Source organism: Protopterus annectens, chromosome 8.part0 (genome assembly GCF_019279795.1).
Source record: "Protopterus annectens isolate FY-2018-M chromosome 8.part0, PAN1.0, whole genome shotgun sequence".
In the NCBI taxonomy this organism is placed as follows: domain Eukaryota; kingdom Metazoa; phylum Chordata; order Ceratodontiformes; family Protopteridae; genus Protopterus; species Protopterus annectens.
In genome coordinates, this window is record NC_056741.1 from 1,780,935,109 (window position 1) to 1,780,954,260 (window position 19,152).

Consider the following 19,152-nt stretch of genomic DNA (forward strand, 5'->3'; position numbering starts at 1 on the left):
GACCTTAACTTTGTATTGGAAAAGCTCACTCTACCTCCTTTTGAGCCAGCTGCAAATGCGGAGTTGAAATTCTTTTCCTGGAAAACAGCCTTCCTTTTAGCAATCACTTCAGCAAGAAGGGTGTCTGAATTACAAGCCCTCATGGCGGTGGAGCCTTTCGTAATCTTTCATGCAGACAGGATGTCCCTCAGGACCAATCCCTCCTTTATGCCCACGGTGGTATCCAGTGTGGGCCTTAATCAGTCCATTCATTTGCCAACCTTCTTTTCTAATCCACAGAACAAAGGGGAATGAATACTGGACTCCTTGGATGTGCACAGACCACTTAGATTTTGCTTGGATGGGACTAAACCTCTCAGGAAGTCTGAACAGCTGCTGGTTGCATTTGCTACAGAGGCAGAGGGGAAGGCCATTTTAAAGCAAACCATTTCTAAGTGGATAGGCCTTTGCATTCATTTATGCTATAAGCACCATGGAAAACCTATCCCACAGAGGATAAGACCACATTCAACCAGGGCTGCATCTACATTTGCAGCCTTTCTCAGAGGTGTTCCTACCAGGAACATCCTAGAAGATGCTACCTGGAGTTCTGTTCATACCTTCACCAAGCATTACCATTTGTCAATTTTTTTCTAAATCCAGACCTGGCTTTGCCACTGCAATCTTGCAGGGCCTTATAGCTGGTCCTGATGCTATCTAATTTCCTTCTCCCATCCTTAGCTTTGGGAATCTACCCAAATGTGAGGACTACAACAGTGAAACACGAAGTACATAGTACAATTGTGTACACTTACCATAAATGTAGATGTTCGAGTATATTCACTGTTGCAGTCCTGGTTACCCTCCCTCCCTCCAGCCCCCTGACTTCTATTGACTATACCTCTGTTTTTGTTTACTATGCTTAAAACTTTTTGTTGTACTTGCTTTTTTGTTGGAGGTGTAACCTTGTATATAATTGCTTCCCATTATGGGGGCACCTGACATCTGGGTCAAGAAAAACTGATGTAATGGCATCGGCTGCATGCTTTATACCCCTGACTGACTACCTGACGTCATGGAAGATGAGATGGCAACCGACACAGGACCCAAGACTTTGATAATCAGGCCGACTGAGGGCTACTGCAAGCAGATAACCCAAATGTGATGACTGCAACAGTGAATACACTCGAACACCTACATTTATGGTAAGTGTACACAACTGTACTTTTCCAGACTGCACACAGACAGTTCATCAGCATTCCCTTAAGAAGTATGAATCTCTAGTGTCTGGCATTACTGACCGACTTTAATTTTCAGTGCTTTGCCAGCCAATTGATCAGTCTTTGGGGACAGCGCAGTACTATGTGCAAATTCAGGCAAAGTGAAGTACCGGGGGGGGGGGGGGTACTGTTGCAGTGATTTAGTTTCTATGGGGACTGTTGCAATGCCTTACTTTCCATATTTTTTTCCATTATTTTGCACACAGTGAGACATCTGAAATGTATTATGTCAACAAAGTGAGTGTAATTATTGGGCACACTCGTGTGTGTTTTTGTTTCTGTCTGTATTTGTATGTATATCTTTGTGAGTTTGACTGAGATTCTGAATGTGCCTGTTTATGTGTAGACATTAAATATTTAAATAACTTATAATTTGGATGTAAAATACTTCCTTCAACAAACATTCCATACTCTACATTAAGTTTGAAACATTAGGAGAAGGACCTGTTATACATCAAAAATGTTTGAAATATTATATAGCAATAACAAATGCAAAACCATTTAACAGCCAGTTCTTTAAGCACAATAATGTCCTTCAAGTGTGTGTTTTTGGGGAAATGATTCCCTTCCTGGGATGTAGAGGTCATCTACTTGTGATGCTGGGTTTCACAATACCCCCTGGTGATTGTTCTTTCCCCATTAACATAAACCCTATCAGGCATTATTGCTTGATTATTTCCTGATTTTTATGGCTGTCAACCTGCTGGTTTGGATGCACATTTGCAAGATTAAACATCATTACTAAACCAAGTTGTAAGTGCAAACCTTGCTCTCTAGAATTCCCGTGTATACGTCTGCTTCTGTATTATTTTACTCGTATGTTTATCATTACTGGTTGCATTTCAGTTATATTTTTGTCTTTTCTGTTTTAGAGTATTCTGAAGCTACTTATTTCTGGCACTGACAACTACAGGACTGGTGTTCTGATCCCAATCCCCCAGTACCCCTTGTATTCTGCTGCTATATTAGAAATGGGTGGGGCTCAGATTAATTATTACTTGGATGAAGATAACTGTTGGGCCCTTGATGTGAATGAGCTTCGCAGAGCTGTGACTGAAGCCAGGAAGTTTTGTAATCCGAAGGTTCTCTGCGTTATCAATCCTGGAAATCCAACTGGTAGGTACCATCAGTTTTAAATTGGAACCGGATTGTCATCTTAGATAAGTAGAATATGCATGAGATTCATAGTGTTAGTTTTGTGCCCTGGTATTGTAGTGCAGAATGGTGGACTTCAGCCCTTTTAAACTGAAGTATGCTGTTTCAAAGTATGTTGTACATTTTGATGAAAGCAGTAAATTGTAGCAGACACTTGTATGCTTGAGCTGCATTTATCTACATTCTCCTTATGTACATCATGTGAGAGGAGGAATTAAATTGTAGTTCGCTGAATGGGAGTGCACTCTGCAAAAAACAATACTGTGAGTGGAGGAAGGGGGCACTAAAATGCTGTAACAAAACTTGTCCTGAAACTATGGAAAAGTTTTGATATTCGTACTGTGTGCAGTGTTTGTAAAAATTTAACTGTATTGTTGGCATAATACCACGTTGCCCCTCCTGTACTTCTTAAAAAAATAACCTTTTTGCATTTACATAATATATGATTCCAGAAAGAGACTGACATTTTTGCATATTTGGGTGCATGTTATGTATAGGTGTTGTCCTCCTATGCAGTTTTGCCCAATCCCTTCCAGTTCTCCCATGCCCTTTTGAAGATGCCTATTTACTCACAACCCAGCACCCACTCAGTCTGTTGTTTTGCAGGAAACTCTCAGGAGTGCTGTGATGTCCTTCAAGAATGCAACTGCAGTCATAACATGTGGGTTGTCCTGCCTCAGGCAGCCCTCGGTCAGCCGGATTCCAAAGTCTGGGTCCGACGTCGGCTGATGTCGCATTTTTCTCCGACGTCAGAGCGGCTGGAGTACATAAGCATCAGCCGACGCCATTATTCTCCAGTCTTTCTTGCCGCGCGGTGCCCGAAGCAGAAGCAGTTCGCAAGTGCCGGTCGGTCAGCTCCTGTATTCTACGATACCGAAGTCATCAAAAAAGCTAAGTACCCCGTTGGGGACCTTTTCTTGCCTCAGCCGATGTCAGAAATTACTGAAAAAGTTAACAATTGTCTTTTTTGTGGTAAACAAATACCTCATAAGGATTTCCACTCTTACTGCCTCCCTTGCCTGGGCCCAGACCACGACGTCTCGGCCTGTGTAGCCTGTGCTCGCTTCAACAAGCGCACTCTCAGGCGCCGGGCGGAGTTTGCTGAAGATTTTTTCGGCGATAAATTTGCTTACACCATGCCGTCGGATCTTCCGACATCGCAAACTCCCAGAAAAGACCAGGACCGACATCCTCGGCCCACGTCTACCACCGACTCCACGCCAAAACCTAGCGCGAGTGCTCTGGTTCCCTCTGAGACGGTCTCTCCACCGCTCCGAACTGAAGACACCGCATTACCGACGACTCCGATTCCAGACATTACTCCGACGCCAGTTATAGATTTTCCTCCGGATACCGAAACCGAGGAAATGCCCGAGACCATTGCTGTAGACAAGGTCACTCCTGCACGTGGAGCTGCCAGGCCTCCTATGGCCATGTCTATTAAGGCCTACACTAAGGCTAAGGCAGCCAGCAAAACAAAGCATATTACTTCTAAATCCTTACCTCAGCCGACTCCGGAGACACAAATTATGTCCATGGCTGCTGATTTAATTTCCATGATTAGAGGTTCACAGGCCCATCCTGAGAGAGCATCCCAGCCTCCTCCTGATAAAAGGCCCCAGGTTGAACCCTCTGACCCTACTCCTTCAGCTGAAGACTCCGAGGGCTCTGTCCACTCTGATAGCCAGGAAGAGCTCTTCCAGACCTATGAGGTCTCGGATGCAGAAGATTCCATCCCTTCGGCCTCCCCTCCTGAGGATATTTCTTTTGGGGAAGTTCTGCACACCATGAGGGAACATTTCAAGTGGCAAGGTCAGGAATATTCTGATTCTAGGAAACGCCTTAGGACTTTCCTTAAGAAGCCTCAGCACAGGCCCTTAGCTATTCCTCCTGTACTTGATGTTCTGGATCATTTGTATTCTGACTCTAGTGCTACCCCTGATTCTCTTCCTCCTGCTCCAGCCAAGCCAGACAGGTATTACAGGGTCCCAGAAACTCATTCCCATTTATTCAGGGCCCATACTGCTGATTTGGAAACTATTTCACAGGGGCCTAAAGGAGTTTCAGCCTCCACCTCAAAAAATCCTTTGCCCTCCAACAGGGAAGCGAGGTCATTAGAGAGATGGGGCAGAAAGGTTTACACATCCACTACCTTATCTATGAGAGCTTTAAATTGCCTTTTTCATATGTTACAATATCAGGATTATCTCTTAGAAGATTTACAAAAAACATTGGCTTCCCCTGATCCTTTAGACAGGAAGACTTTGCAGGAAGCTGTACATAACACTCAGCAAGTAAGCAATCACTTCCTGCAGTGTGGATATGATGCACTGGAAGCTTCATGTAGGGCAGCTATGACAGGGGCAGTGATTCGTAGACATGCTTGGTTAAAAGATCAACCTCTACCAGATCATGTAAAAGCAAAACTTCTGGATGCACCTTTGGAAAAGAACAAGCTTTTTGGTGCAAATGCTAAGGATGTGTTAAAGACCATCGAAGAAAAAGCAAAATCAGTTCAGACTGTGAAAGATTTCCTCCAGGTTCAACCCCCCAGATTCAGTAGGAATTGGCCTTCAAAAAACTGGTCCTTTCCTAATCCAGAAAAGTTTCAAAGGGGTAAGAACAGACGTGGCCGAGGAAGACCAGGGGTTTTATTCAAGACTGTTCCTTGTTCCAAGAAAAGAATCTCAATGGAGACCAATACTGGACTTGTCCGCATTAAACACCTTTCTCATAGTAACAAAGTTCAAAATGCTGACTCTACAGCAACTCCTTCCCATGCTGGGCAAGGAGTCGTGGCTGATTACTCTGGACCTCAAGGAGGCATACCTGCATGTCCCTATCAGACACAGCTGCAGAAGATACCTCAGATTTCTTGCAGGCCCAGAGCATTACCAATTCTCAGCATTGCCATTTGGCTTATCTACTGCGCCCAGAGTATTTACAAAATGCCTGGCTTCAGTAATTGCTCATTGCAGGCTCCAGGGTATACAAATTTACCCGTACCTGGACGACTGCCTCCTACAAGCAGACGACAAATTGATGTTGACAAAAAACCTGGATTATGTCATACGATTACTTCAAGCTCTGGGATACACAGTCAACTTCCAAAAGTCAAGACTGCAGCCATCCCAGCAAATAATCTTCTTAGGAGCCAAACTAGACACAGCCTCTCAGATGGCTTACCTGACAGAAGACAAGCAAGAGAAGTTAACTCATTACTTCAAAGGTTTAGCAAAACTCACCCAGATGACTGTAAGGAGATTCCTACAGGCCCTGGGTTACATGGCATCCTGCATTCTACTGGTTCCATTAGCAAAACTACACATGAGAAAGCTTCAGTGGTACCTAAAAAGCATTTGGTCTCAACACAGCAACAACTTGGAGACAATCATACCACTCATTCCATGCCTACAAAAGAAATTCCTATGGTGGGCCTCGGTGAGCCAGGAAAACACAGGTATGTCATTCAAAAAACCACAGATAACACAGACCATGACTACAGACGCCTCAGACCTTGGATGGGGGGCGCACATGGAAGGCAGGTGTACACAAGGACAATGGTCTCCAAAGGAAACACATCTGCATATAAACCAAAAGGAAATGCTGGCAGTAATGCATGCCATCGAGGCTTTTCAACACGAACTCCAGCAAGGCCATTTAATGATATGGACAGACAACACCACTGTGATGTGGTACATAAACAAGCAGGGGGGCACCCACTCTTACCCCCTTTGCAGACTGACAATGCAGCTTTGGGAGAAATCACTGAGCCTAAACATCCAGTTACAATCCCAGTTTGTTCCAGGAAAAGACAATGTGTTGGCGGACAGCCTAAGCAGGAATTTCACAGATCCACACGAGTGGAGGTTACATCGAAGGCCTTCAGACAACTCACTTCGACATGGGGCAAGCCAGAAGTGGATCTATTTGCCTCTCACCTCAACCATCTTCTACCAAAATTTTGCGCAAAGACATACCATCCAAAAGCTTGGAAAATAGATGCCTTCTCATTCAACTGGAACTCCCTAGCAGTCTATGCATTCCCACCTCTGCCACTGATGACCTCAGTATTACTAAAGATCAAAGCAGAGAAGCCCAAGGGAATCATAATAGCTCCGGATTGGCCAAGACAACACTGGTACCCACTACTACGGAGCATATGTCACACCAGGAGGTGGGCCCTCCCTCAGTGGCCTCTACTTTTGACTCAACACAATTTCGAAACACTGCATCCAAATCTTCAGACACTGCAGCTAACAGCCTGGGAGATCCCATAAATAACTTCAGCTTATCTCTCTCCAAGGAAGTTCAGCGGATACTAACAGAGGCTCGAAGACCATCCACCAGAAAGGTTTACTTAGCAAAGTGGAAAAGATTCAGCAATTGGAATACCAGCAAGGGACATGATGCATCATTGTTGAACATCCCACTCATCTTGGAATGTTTGGCAGATATGTTAAAGAACGGACTCTCATATTCTTCCATAAAGATACATGCATCTGCTTTTTCAGCTAGATACAACACTGATCCTCCTGTTTTCTCTCACCCCTTACTAAGACAATTCCTCAGGGGAATCAAGAACATTAAGCCACCAAGAAAGGCCCCAGTGCCAGCCTGGGACCTCAATTTTGTCTTAGAAAAACTGACTCTACCTCCTTTTCAGCCAGCAGCTTCAGTTGACTTGCAATTTCTCTCATGGAAGACAGCTTTCCTGTTGGCAATTACCTCAGCAAGAAGGGTTTCGGAGCTACAGGCCCTAATGGCAATACCACCCTTTATTATTTTCCACAGAGACAGGGTTTCATTAAGGACCAACCCTACTTTTATGCCAAAGGTGGTATCTAGGGTTTCTCTAAATCAAGCCATTCATCTGCCTGCTTTCTTCCCCAATCCTGAGAATAAGGGGGAAAGACTTTTGCATACCTTGGACATTCACAGACAACTTCGGTACTACCTGGACAGAACCAAGGCCAGTAGGAAGTCTGAACAACTATTTGTAGCTTACGCCCCTGCAGTCCAAGGAAAAGCAATTTCAAAACAGACTATTTCTAAATGGATTGGACATTGCATCAGATTCTGTTATTCCTTTCATGGAAAGACTGTTCCAGCCAATGTCAGACCACATTCCACCAGAGCTACAGCCACCTCTACAGCATTCTTAAGAGGGGTGCCTACCAAGGACATTCTAGAAGCTGCTACATGGAACTCCGTGCATACATTCTCCAAACACTACAATCTCCCTCTATATTCCAGATCCAGAGCAGGCTTTGCTTCGGCAGTCCTGCAGGGTTTGATTGCCACACCATCTCTTTCCTAGAGCATACCTCCTCCCCCAGCTAAGCTATGGTATTCTACCCACGTTATGACTGCAGTTGCATTCTTGAAGGACACAGTACAGTTTTGTACCTACCATAAATGTAGATGTCCGATAGACATGCAACTGCAGTCGGATTTTCCCTCCCTCCATACCCCTCTATGCCTAGGGTCCACTCCTATCCCTGTTACTCTTAGCTGGGGATATCTGTTATGGTGTATTTGTTTTATTGCTCATTTATTTGTTTGGAATCCTGTTTTTGTCTTCCAATTTGATTACAGCCTTCCTTGGAGGGCACCTGGCATCTGGGGCAAGAAACACTGAAGAAAATGGCGTCGGCTGATGCTTATGTACTCCAGTCGCTCTGACGTCGGAGAGAAATGCGACATCAGCCGACGTCGGACCCAGACTTTGGAATCCGGCCGACCGAGGGCTGCCTGAGGCAGGACAACCCACATGTTATGACTGCAGTTGCATGTCTGTCGGACATCTACTTTTATGGTAGGTACAAAACTGTACTTTTTGTCACAGAACTACTCAGTGTGAGCAGTACACATTTAACACACCAACACCTTTTGTTTTTGAAAATTTACAGGTAACATAAACAGTACACTACCACAGAAGATGTGAGAGATCTGTAGTAGCATATTCTTGTAGCTTTTTGCTAAAGAAACCCTTTACGTTATGTGCAACTGATGGTTACATCCTTTTGTGTTACTTAGGTTCCTCTTAAGCATCCAAAGCTTAGGACCCTCACACCTCCTTTTGGCCTAAGTACAGCAGCCCTGCTGCATGCATAATAGGTGTGCCCACCACCAGGATCCCTTGGTTCCTTCTGGCCATCATAGAATTTAATTCTTCTTGTAAAGTACGTGGAAAATTCATATACACAATGATAAAAAGTTGACCTTCCAAGTGTATCTGATAAAAAGTTGACCTTCCAAGTGTGTGATTTCTCATTTTCATGTCATTTATTTAATTACCTTTGGGCCTTTGCGTAGAACATATTGTAACATTGATCACTGTTACTATTATCAGCTTTTCAGCCCTGTGATAACACTTGCATTAAAAATATACTTAAGATCATACATGATCCAGTCCATCTATTTTGGCTTCTAGCACTAGCTGTTGTTGCCTCAAGTCCTAGATTTTAGGCTCTATAATTCCTTAACAACTCACTTAATGTTCTGGACCTCCTTGTCTATCCAGATACCATGTGCTACAATCAACTCGTCTGATAGACAGGTTCAGGCTATTTTTACTGGTTTTTTTTTTTTCCTCGTTTTTGAGAGAACTGTGAAAATTAGTAGATAATTTTATGATGTCACTAATGATGTTCATCGTGTTTCACTGCTGCAGTCATTACACTTGGGTTATCCTGCCATCAGGCAGGCCCGCAGTCGGCCTGAGTTCCAAAGCCTCGGTCCGGCGTCAGTTGCTGTCACCTCTTCCCTGACGTTAGTGCGCCAGGGGTATATAAGAAGTGGCTGACACCATTTTCTTCAGTCTTTCTTGCCGTGCGGTGCCCGAAGCAAAAGCAGTCTGCAAGTGCCGGTCAGCCGACTCTTGAGATTTCAAATTTGATTTCAGAACCGAAGTCTTCAATAAAGCTAAGTACCCCGTTGGGGAAACTTTTTCTTGCCTCAGACCAATGTCAGTAAAAGTTAATAATTGTATTTCTTGTGGGAAGCAAATACCTCATAAGGATTTTCATTCTTAATGTATCCCATGCCTAGGCCCAGATCACGATGTCACTAGTTGTCGGTTTTGTGCTAGATTTAAGAAACGCACTATTAAACGTCGATTTGATTTTGCTTGCCATTACTTTGGGCGAAGGTTTAATTATACAATGCCGTCGGAACAACCGACGACTAGAATGCACAAAAAACTCAAATATAAAGATAAGGAAAGGCATCCGAGGCCCAAAACTGACGACGAAGCCTCATCTAGGCCAGTCGCCGGTTCGCCGGTTTTCAGTGAGGCACTTTCGCAGCCCCTGACACCCACTTCCTCTGAACCACAGGCCGTGACCGACTCCCACGTGGAGGTGCCTAGGCCTCAGGATACACAAGTTGTCGGACCAGCGGAGATTAACCCTTCAGATGGGTCCGGAGCTGCTGAGCAGGCATCGGCTTCTGAGGGTGTTTTCAGGCCTACTCAACTTACCATTGCGACTACAGCGAAATCTAAGCCTACATTAAAGACAAAGAAGCAAGTACATCATTCACCTGGACAGGCCTCCATGCCTAAAAAACAGATGCTCAAGATGGCCGAAGACTTGATAACTCTGATCAGGGGTTCCCATCCCCCTCCTGATAAAAGGCCTAGGCAGGATACAGATTATGATTCCTCTGACCAGGTTTCAATATATTCTGATTCCTCTTCAGACCAGGGATATTCTTTACCCCCCCCTATGTGGATTCTGATGCTGAGGAATCAATTCCTTCAGCCTCTCCTTCTGAGGATTACTCTTTTGGGGAAACTTTACATACCATGAGGGAGCATTTCCATTGGGAGGGTCAGGATTACTCAGAATCCAAGAAAAGGCTCAGAGACTTTCTTTTACTGCCTCAGCACAGGCCCCTTGCTATTCCGCCAGTGTTGGACATTGTGGATGATGTGTTCTCTGAATCTAGTTTAAATCCTGATTCTTTACCCCCAGCTCCTGTCAAGCCAGACAGGTACTGCAGAGTCCCTGACTCTCACAAATTTCTTTATAAAAACCCTGTTGCTGACCCAGAAACTATTTCCCAGGGTCCCAAAGGTTAAGGCTTCCACGGATAATAATCCATTTCCCTCGGATAGGGACTCTAGAGCTTTAGACAGATGGGGAAAGAAAGTTTACACCTCTGCAACTTTAGCAGTGAGGGCTCTAAATTGCCAGTTTCACATGCTTAAATATCAACAATACTTACTGTCTCAATTAAAACAGAAAATGAGTACAAATGCAGAACAACCTGACTATAAGGAAATGCAGGATTTATCGCATGCAACTTAACAAGTAGGAAAGCATACTTTGCAATGTGGTTTTGATTCATTAGAAGCTTCTTGTAGAGCAGCAGTTACAGGATCTGTGATTCAAAGACATGCTTGGTTAAAAGAACAAAGTTTACCAGATCATGTTAAGGCAAAATTATTAGATGCTCCTTTGCAGCAAGATCATTTATTTGGTATTAAGGCAGAAGAGGTATTAAAGAAAATGGAGGATAAGGCAAAATCTATGCAAACAGTGAAGGATTTCTTACAGGTACAGCCACCACGATTTAGCAGAAATTGGCCTACAAATAATTGGTCCTTTCCAGTGTCAGACAGGCCACAAAGAGGCAGATACAGACGCCCAAGAGGAAGATCTCAGCCACAAGGATCATACAGACCATGACAGTGGGGTGCATCAAACCCAAAAGGAGGTGAGGACAAGTCACAACCTTACAGGAAACCGTCCCAATGACTTCCCCCTTCCAATGCCAAACTCTCTTGCCTTTTGGCAGCTCCCTTAGGGGGGAAACCAACACTTTTTTCTCAAAACTGGCAAGCAATCACCCAAGACAAATGGGTGCTGAATATTGTGACTCAAGGTTACAGGTTCCACTTTCACACTTATCCAAGGCTAAAAGGAATGCCAGACCTGCCACAAAATCAATGGGCAGAGGCAAAAACACAAATTACAGCTCTCATGGACATGAGAGCTATTCAAAAAGTACCCAGAAAGGACAAAGCCTGGAGACCCATTCTGGACCTTTCCACTCTAAATACTTACCTGGATGTTCTGAAATTCAAAATGCTGACACTACAACAGCTCCTTCCCGTGTTGGGCAAGAAAGCTTGGCTTGTTACTTTGGACCTCAAAGAGGCATACCTGCATGTCCGTATCAGACAAAATTGCAGAATATACCTCAGATTCATAGCTGGTTCAATGCACTATCAATTCTCTGCACTGCCCTTTGGCTTATCTACTGCGCCCAGGGTCTTTACCAAGTGCCTGGCACCAGTAATTGCATTTTGCAGACAAAGAGGAATTCAGATATATCCATATCTGGACGACTGCCTGATTCAAGCAGAGAGCAAGGATATTCTTCTACAGCGTCTGGCATTCGTAAAAAGATTAAGTTGCCTCGGGTACACAGTAAACGAAAAGAAATCAAAACTAGTGCCCTCACAAGAGATAATATTCCTGGGTGCCAGCTTAAATACAGCGGCCCAGATGGCTTATCTCATGCCAGACAAGCAAAGACAACTGACTCAATATTTTCAATTAATGGCAACAAAGTCCCAACCACCTGCAAGAAAAATTCTGCAGGCCTTGGGATTCATGGCATCCTGCATACTACTAATTCCATATGCAAGACTGTATATGAGGAAATTACAATGGTACCTAAAAAGTGTTTGGTAGTGGATTTTTACGTACCGGGTTACCAGCCCTGATGCACAACTTTCAATGAATGCACGCTCCATTCACATATGCCTCCACACAGAAGACGCTCTAGCTGAGAATCGAATGGGACAATGTCTTGCTATGAGGCGACAACGCTACCGCAGCACCACCACCGCAGTTCCAGTAATACCACTAATTCCTACAACAGGAGTTTCGATGGTGGGCACAGGCATGTCACCTCAACAAGGGTCAGCCTTTCAATCTTCCCACAGCCAGGCAGACTTTAACAACAGATGCCTCGGATTACGCCTGGGGAGCACACATGACAGGAAAATGTATTCAGGGCAAATGGACCACAGACCAAATGCATCTTCACATCAATCAAAAAGAGATGTTGGCTGTACAAAATGCCCTTACAGCTTTCAAGGATCTTCTGCATCCAGGACAATTACTAGTAAAGATAGACAACACCACTGTGATGTGGTACATAAACTAACAGGGGGGCACTCATTCTTGCCCCCTATGCAGACAAGCCATGACCTTGTGGAACACAGCTCTAACCTATCAAGTTCATCTGCAAGCACAATTCCTGCCAGGAAAGAAAAACACTCTGGCAGACGACTTAAGTAGAAACATCATGGATCCTCACAAGTAGAAATTAAATCCACAAGTTTTCAGCATGACAATGCAAAAATGGGGGTGCCCAGGTATAGATCTTTTTGCCTCACCACTGAATTTCCAACTACAAAAATTCTGCACAAGGACTTAATCACACACAAGCATAGAAAGTGGATGCTCTTTCGTTCAGCTGGAAAAGCCTAAATGTTTATGCCTTCCCTCCTCTGCCTCTCCTTACAAAGGTACTCCTAAAAACCAGTCAAGAAAAACCACAGATGATTCTGATTACTCCAGACTGGCCATGCCAGCATTGGTACCCAATCTTAAAGAACTTAGCTCAAGGCCCACCTTGGATTTTGCCTCAAATTCCACACCTTCTAACTCAGCAAAACAATCCGATACTACACAGTCAGATAAAAATCTTAAACCTGGCTGCACGGCAGATTCATTAGCCAAACAGACAACTTCTCTCTCTAAAGCGGTTATGGATGTCATTTTGGAGGCCAGGAGGCCTAGCACCAGGAAATCATATTCAGAAAGGTGGAAGAGATTATGTGCCTGGAACCAGGCTCAAAACCTTGATCCTCTGGCACCCAACATACCTCAGATACTACAATACTTGACTGAGATGCTGGACAAAGGACTATCCTTCTCATCCATTAAGATACACGCTTCTGCCATCTCTGCTCATTACAACACAGATCCTCATATTTTCTCTCACCCATTGCTAAAGCAGTACCTCAGAGGGGCTAAAAGCATAAGACTGCCCTGGAGAGCACCAACACCAACTTGGGACCTCAATTTAGTTTTGGAAAAGCTCACTTTGCCTCCTTTTGAACCAGCTAATTCAGCAGAGTTAAAATATATATCATGGAAAACTGCTCTGCTTCTGTCAATAACCTCAGCACGAAGAGTCTCAGAATTGCAGGCACTAATGGCAGTGGAGCCTTTCATAATTTTCCACCAAGACAGGGTTTCTTTAAGAACAAACCCTACCTTTATGCCTAAAGTGGTATCCAGTGTGGCTCTTAACCAATCTATTCATTTGCCAACATTTTATCAAAATCCCCAGAATAAAGGGGAGAGACATCTACATTCCTTTGACATACACAGGCAATTGCGCTTCTACTTGGACAAAACAAAAGCTTTCAGAAAATCTGAACAATTGTTGGTATCATATGCTGCAGTATCACTGGGAAAGGCTATTTCAAAGCAGACCATCTCAAAGTGGATAGGACACTGTATCCAGTTCTGCTACACACAACATGGGAAACCTGTGCCTAGTAATATTAGACCACATTCCACCAGGGCAACTGCCACTTCTACTGCCTACCTTAGAGGAGTACCTACCAAAGATATTTTGGAAGCTGCAACCATTTGCCTCTTTTTATTCCAGATCCAGAGCTGGCTTTGCCACTGCAGTACTGCAGGGCCTCATAGCCACACCAAATCCTCTATAGAGCCAGCCACCCAAACTCAGCTTTGGGATTCTACCCAAGTGTAATGACTGCAGCACTGAAACACGATGAACATAGTACAGTTTTGTACCTACCATAAATGTAGATGTTCGAGTGTCTTCACTGCTGCAGTCCAGGTTACCCACCCGCCAGCCCCTCTTTCTTATCTGGGACTAACCTATACTACCTATGTGGTGTATTTGCTGGTTACTGAAGGTTTTATTTTTACCTTTTTTGTATGTTTTATTAGCAATATGTATTGCCTACCATTTTTGGGGGCACCTGACATCTGGGGCAAGAAAAACTGAAGAAAACGGCGTTGGCTGCTTCTTGTATACCCCTGGCGCACTGACGTCAGGGAAGAGGCGAAAGCAACCAACGCTGGACCAAGACTTTGGAACTCAGGCCGACTGCGGGCCCGCCTGACTGCAGGATAACCCAAGTGTAATGACTGCAGCAGTGAAGACACTCTAACATCTACATTTATGGTAGGTACAAAACTGTACTTTCTTTAGTGATTTGAGGTCCTATTCTTCCATTGTTTTCCTTGATATTTAAAGATTTGTTGTTGCCTTCCCTGCTTTCATGTGTCTGGGACGCCATTTTACATATTGTCATGTAGAGTCCCTGCTTCTGCTGGTGCTTGTCATTGGTTTTGTGTCTGAGTGTAACCGTTGATGATGTCCTTCATGGATGCATCTGCAGTCATAACAAGTGGGTTGTCCTGTCGTCAGGCAGCCCTGCAGTCGGCCGGATTCCAAAGTCCGGGTCCGGCTTCGGCTGATGTCGCACTCCACCCGACGTCATCTCTGCTGGTCTTCGGGTATAAAAGCATCAGCCGACGCCATTTTCCTCAGTCTTTCTTGCCGCGTGGCGCCCGAAGCAGAAGCTGTTCGCAAGTGCCGGTCGGTCGGATCCAGAGATTACTTCTACGAATACTACTTGAAGACTTCTAAAGCTAAGTACCCCGTTGGGGACTCTTTCTTGCCCCAGCCGATGTCAGAAAAAGTTAACAATTGTTTAACCTGTGGGAAACAAATACCTCATAAAGATTTCCACTCTTACTGTCTGCCTTGTTTAGGCCCAGCCCACGGCGTAGCAGCCTGTTCGGCCTGTGCCTCTTTCAACCGACGAGCGCTTAGGCGTCGGTCGGAGTTTGCAGAGCAGTTTTTGGTACTGATTTTGCGTACATTATGCCGTCGGATCCTCCGACTACCCAATCTTCAAAACGCAAAGATAAAGACCGACACTCGCGGTCCATGGTTTCGGCGAAACCACGGCAAAGCAAACATGAGTGTCTCGGTTTCGGCGAAACCGAGAAAACTGCTCAAAGTACAGCTGAACCTATTCTTACAACTGAGGCCCCTGCTACAATTCTTGAATCGACCTCAGAAATTTTACCCACTATGGTGGTTGACTTATCAGACACCATCCCCTTGGATGTCTCTACCCCAGCACGTGGTGCTGCTAGGCCTACAGCAGCCATGTCCATTAAGGCCTTCGCCAGGGCTAAAGCAGCCAAGACTACTAAATCAGTGCCTGTTAAACCCCTCATCCAGGCCCTCTTCTAGTTCTCAAATGCTTTCTTTGGCAGAAGATTTAATTTCTTTAATTAGAGGATCTCAATCTCACCCAGACAGGGCCTCTCAGCCCCAGAGAAGAGACCTAGGGCAGAGCCCCTGAGCCAGTGTCTTCTGATGATTCTGCTGATGAATCAGACATAACTGACCAGCCTGAGGCTCCCTTCTCCAATTTTGAAGATTCTGATGCTGAAGAATCCATTCCAGCTGCTTCCCCACCAGAAGAATTCTCCTTTGGGGAAACCTTGCATGCCATGCGAGAACAGTTCCAATGGCAGCAACAGGATTTCTCAGACTCCAGAAAAGACTTAGGACCTTTCTGCACCTCCCACAGCACAGGCCCTTAGCTATACCTCCTGTTCTCTCTGTGGTGGATGATGCTTTCAATGATGTTTGCTCCGCTCCAGATTCTTTACCCCAGCCCCTGCCAAACCAGACAGATTTTACAGGGTGCCAGATACGCATCACCACCTTTACAAGGCCCCTCTTGCAGACCCAGAAACTATATCCCAGGGTCCCAAGGCAGTAGCCGCAACCACAGCTAAAAATCCTATTCCTTCTGAAAGGGAAGCAAGGTCACTAGATAGATGGGGTAAAAAGGTCTACACTTCAGCTACTCTCTCAGCTAGAGCTTTAAACTGTCAGTTTCACATGATACAATACCAAGAGTTTATGCTTGATCAGTTAACTAAAAAGCTAACTACTGATGAATCTCTTGATAAGAAATATGTATTAGAGATGGTAAATAACATACAACAGGTTAGCAACCATTCCTTAAAATGTGGCTATGATGCACTGGAGGCTTCATTTAGATCAGCCATGACAGGCACAGTGATAAGAAGACATGCATGGCTAAAGGAACAAGCTTTACCGGATCATGTTAAAGCTAAGTTGCTAGATGCTCCTATGGACAAGACAAGTTTGTTTGGTACACCTGCCCAGCAGGTTATGAAGAAAATGGAAGAAAAGGCAAAATCTGTTCAAACTGTTAAAGATTTCCTGCAGGTTCAACCCCAAGGTTTAGCAGGAACTGGCCTGCCAAAATTGGTCCTTTCCTGACTCCACAAAATTTCAAAGGGGCAGGAATAGACGTTCCAGAGGCAGAAACCAATCCAGAGGAGGTGCCTACAGAGGACGACAGTGGCAAGGTAACAACAGAAGCACAGACACAGCCACTGCCACTACATCAGCACAACCACAGTGACTTAATCCTAAATCCGCCTACCAGGGAACAAATAGCAGCTCCTCTAGGCGGAAAGTTAACCTTATTTTCAAAGAACTGGCACTACATAACAAAAGACAAGTGGATTTTACAAACCATAGATCAAGGTTACGGTTTCACTTCCACACTTTACCAGTCAAAGAGGAATGCCAAATCTACCTCCAAATCAAAAACAGAGGCTCTCGCCAGATAATGGAGTTAGCAAACATGAGAGCTGTGGAAAGAGTGCCAACAGCAGAACAAGGAAAGGGGTTCTACTCCAGACTATTCCTAGTTCCAAGAAAGGAAAAAGTTGGAGACCAATTCTCGACCTGTCCACCTTAAATACATACATCATTGTCCCAAAATTCAAAATGCTGACCCTACAGCAACTTCTTCCCATGCTGGGCAAGGAGTCTTGGCTGGTAACTCTAGATCTCAAGGAGGCATACCTGCACGTCCCAATTCGACCAATCTGCAGAAGATACCTCAGATTTCTTGCAGGATCAGAGCACTATCAATTCTCAGCATTGCCCTTTGGCTTATCTACTGCGCCAGAGTATTCACAAAATGCCTGGCATCAGTAATCGCCCATTGCAGACTACAGGAATTCAAATTTACCCATACCTGGACGACTGCCTGCTACAAGGGGACAACAAAAGCAAGCTGACAACAGATTTACAAAGGGTCATTTACTTGCTACAAGGACTGGGATACACAGTCAATTTACAAAAGTCAAGGCTGATACCATCCCAAACAAGGACATTCTTGGGCGCGGAATTGGACACAGTACAACAAATGGCATTCCTGACTACAGAAAAACAAAAAGAACTTCCTCTTTACTTCTTGGCACTAACAAAACTGAACAAGTTAACAGCAAGAAAATTTCTACAGCCCTTGGGCTTCATGGCATCATGCATAATCTTGGTCCCATTTGCCAGACTACATATGAGGAAACTACAGTGGTACCTAAAGAATTTATGGTCCCAACACAGACACAGTCTAGAAACAGAAATCCCACTAATTCCATGCTTAAAACAGGAGTTCCTATGGTGGGCTCAGGCATGCCAGTCAAACCCAGGCCTGCCCTTCGCAGATGTCAACCAAGCCAGACCATCACAACAGGCGCTTCAGACCTAGGATGGGGGCCCACATGCTGGACAAATGCGTGCAAGGATTGTGGACACAGGATCAACTTCACCTGCACATCAATCTAAAAGAAATGCTGGCAGTAAAACTGGCAATCCAAAAGTTCAAACCATTTCTCAAAGAGGGCCAGTTGATGATAAGGACAGACAACACCACAGTCATGTGGTACATCAACAAACAGGGAGGCACTCATTCATACCCCTATGCAGAATGACCTTGGAGCTGTGGACCCTGGCACTCAGCTACAACATTCAGTTACAGGCAATATTTGTACCGGGGAAAGACAATACTCTAGCAGACATACTAAGCAGAACCACTTGGATGCCCACGAATGGAAGCTGCACCCGGACATCTTCAAGACCATCTCAAAGAAATGGGGAATGCCACAGATAGACCTATTCGCATCACCTCTCAATCACCAGCTCAAATTCTGCACAAGGACATTCCACCCACTAGCATGGAAAGTGGACTCACTCTCCTTCAACTGGAAAGGCCTAACAGCATATGCATTCCCTCCTCTTCCTTTGATACACAAGGTACTACTAAAAATCAAGGAAGAACGTCCAAAGATAATCCTGATAGCCCCAAACTGGCCAAGACAACACTGGTACCCACTACTGAAGAGCATGTCTCGAACAACATGTGGCCAATACCCTGATGCCTTTGATGTTAACTCAGAACAACTACAGCATCATACATCCAAACCTAAAAACGCTGCAACTGACTGCATGGAACATCACATAGCAGCAGCTAATCCAGAACTTTCCCAAAGAGTTAAAGACATTATTCTTGAAGCACGCAGACCTTCAACAAGAAAGAACTATGCTGGAAAATGGAAAAGGTTTGTCATTTGGAGTACCGAAGAGGAAAAGATGTGTCAAACATAGATATGCCTAACATTCTGGAGTATCTGGCGAACTTCTTCATTCAGGCCTGTCCTACTCCTCCATCAAGATACATGCATCAGCTATTTCAGCAGAATACAGCTTTGATCCTCCTGTTTTTTCGCACCCTTTGCTCAGGCAGTTCCTCAGAGGAATCAAG

The 19,152-nt window shown here is 44.6% G+C and overlaps 1 protein-coding gene across 1 annotated transcript in view; it reads left to right on the plus strand.

Annotated features, from left to right (window-relative positions):
- The window catches only part of GPT2 (glutamic--pyruvic transaminase 2), a 567,369-nt gene that overhangs the window by 230,634 nt on the left and 317,583 nt on the right, over positions 1-19,152 (plus strand). Inside the window, exon 5 of the mRNA XM_044081280.1 lies at positions 2,132-2,375. Within this exon, the coding sequence (XP_043937215.1) occupies positions 2,132-2,375 (244 nt within the window). The remainder of the gene's footprint in view (positions 1-2,131; positions 2,376-19,152) is intronic.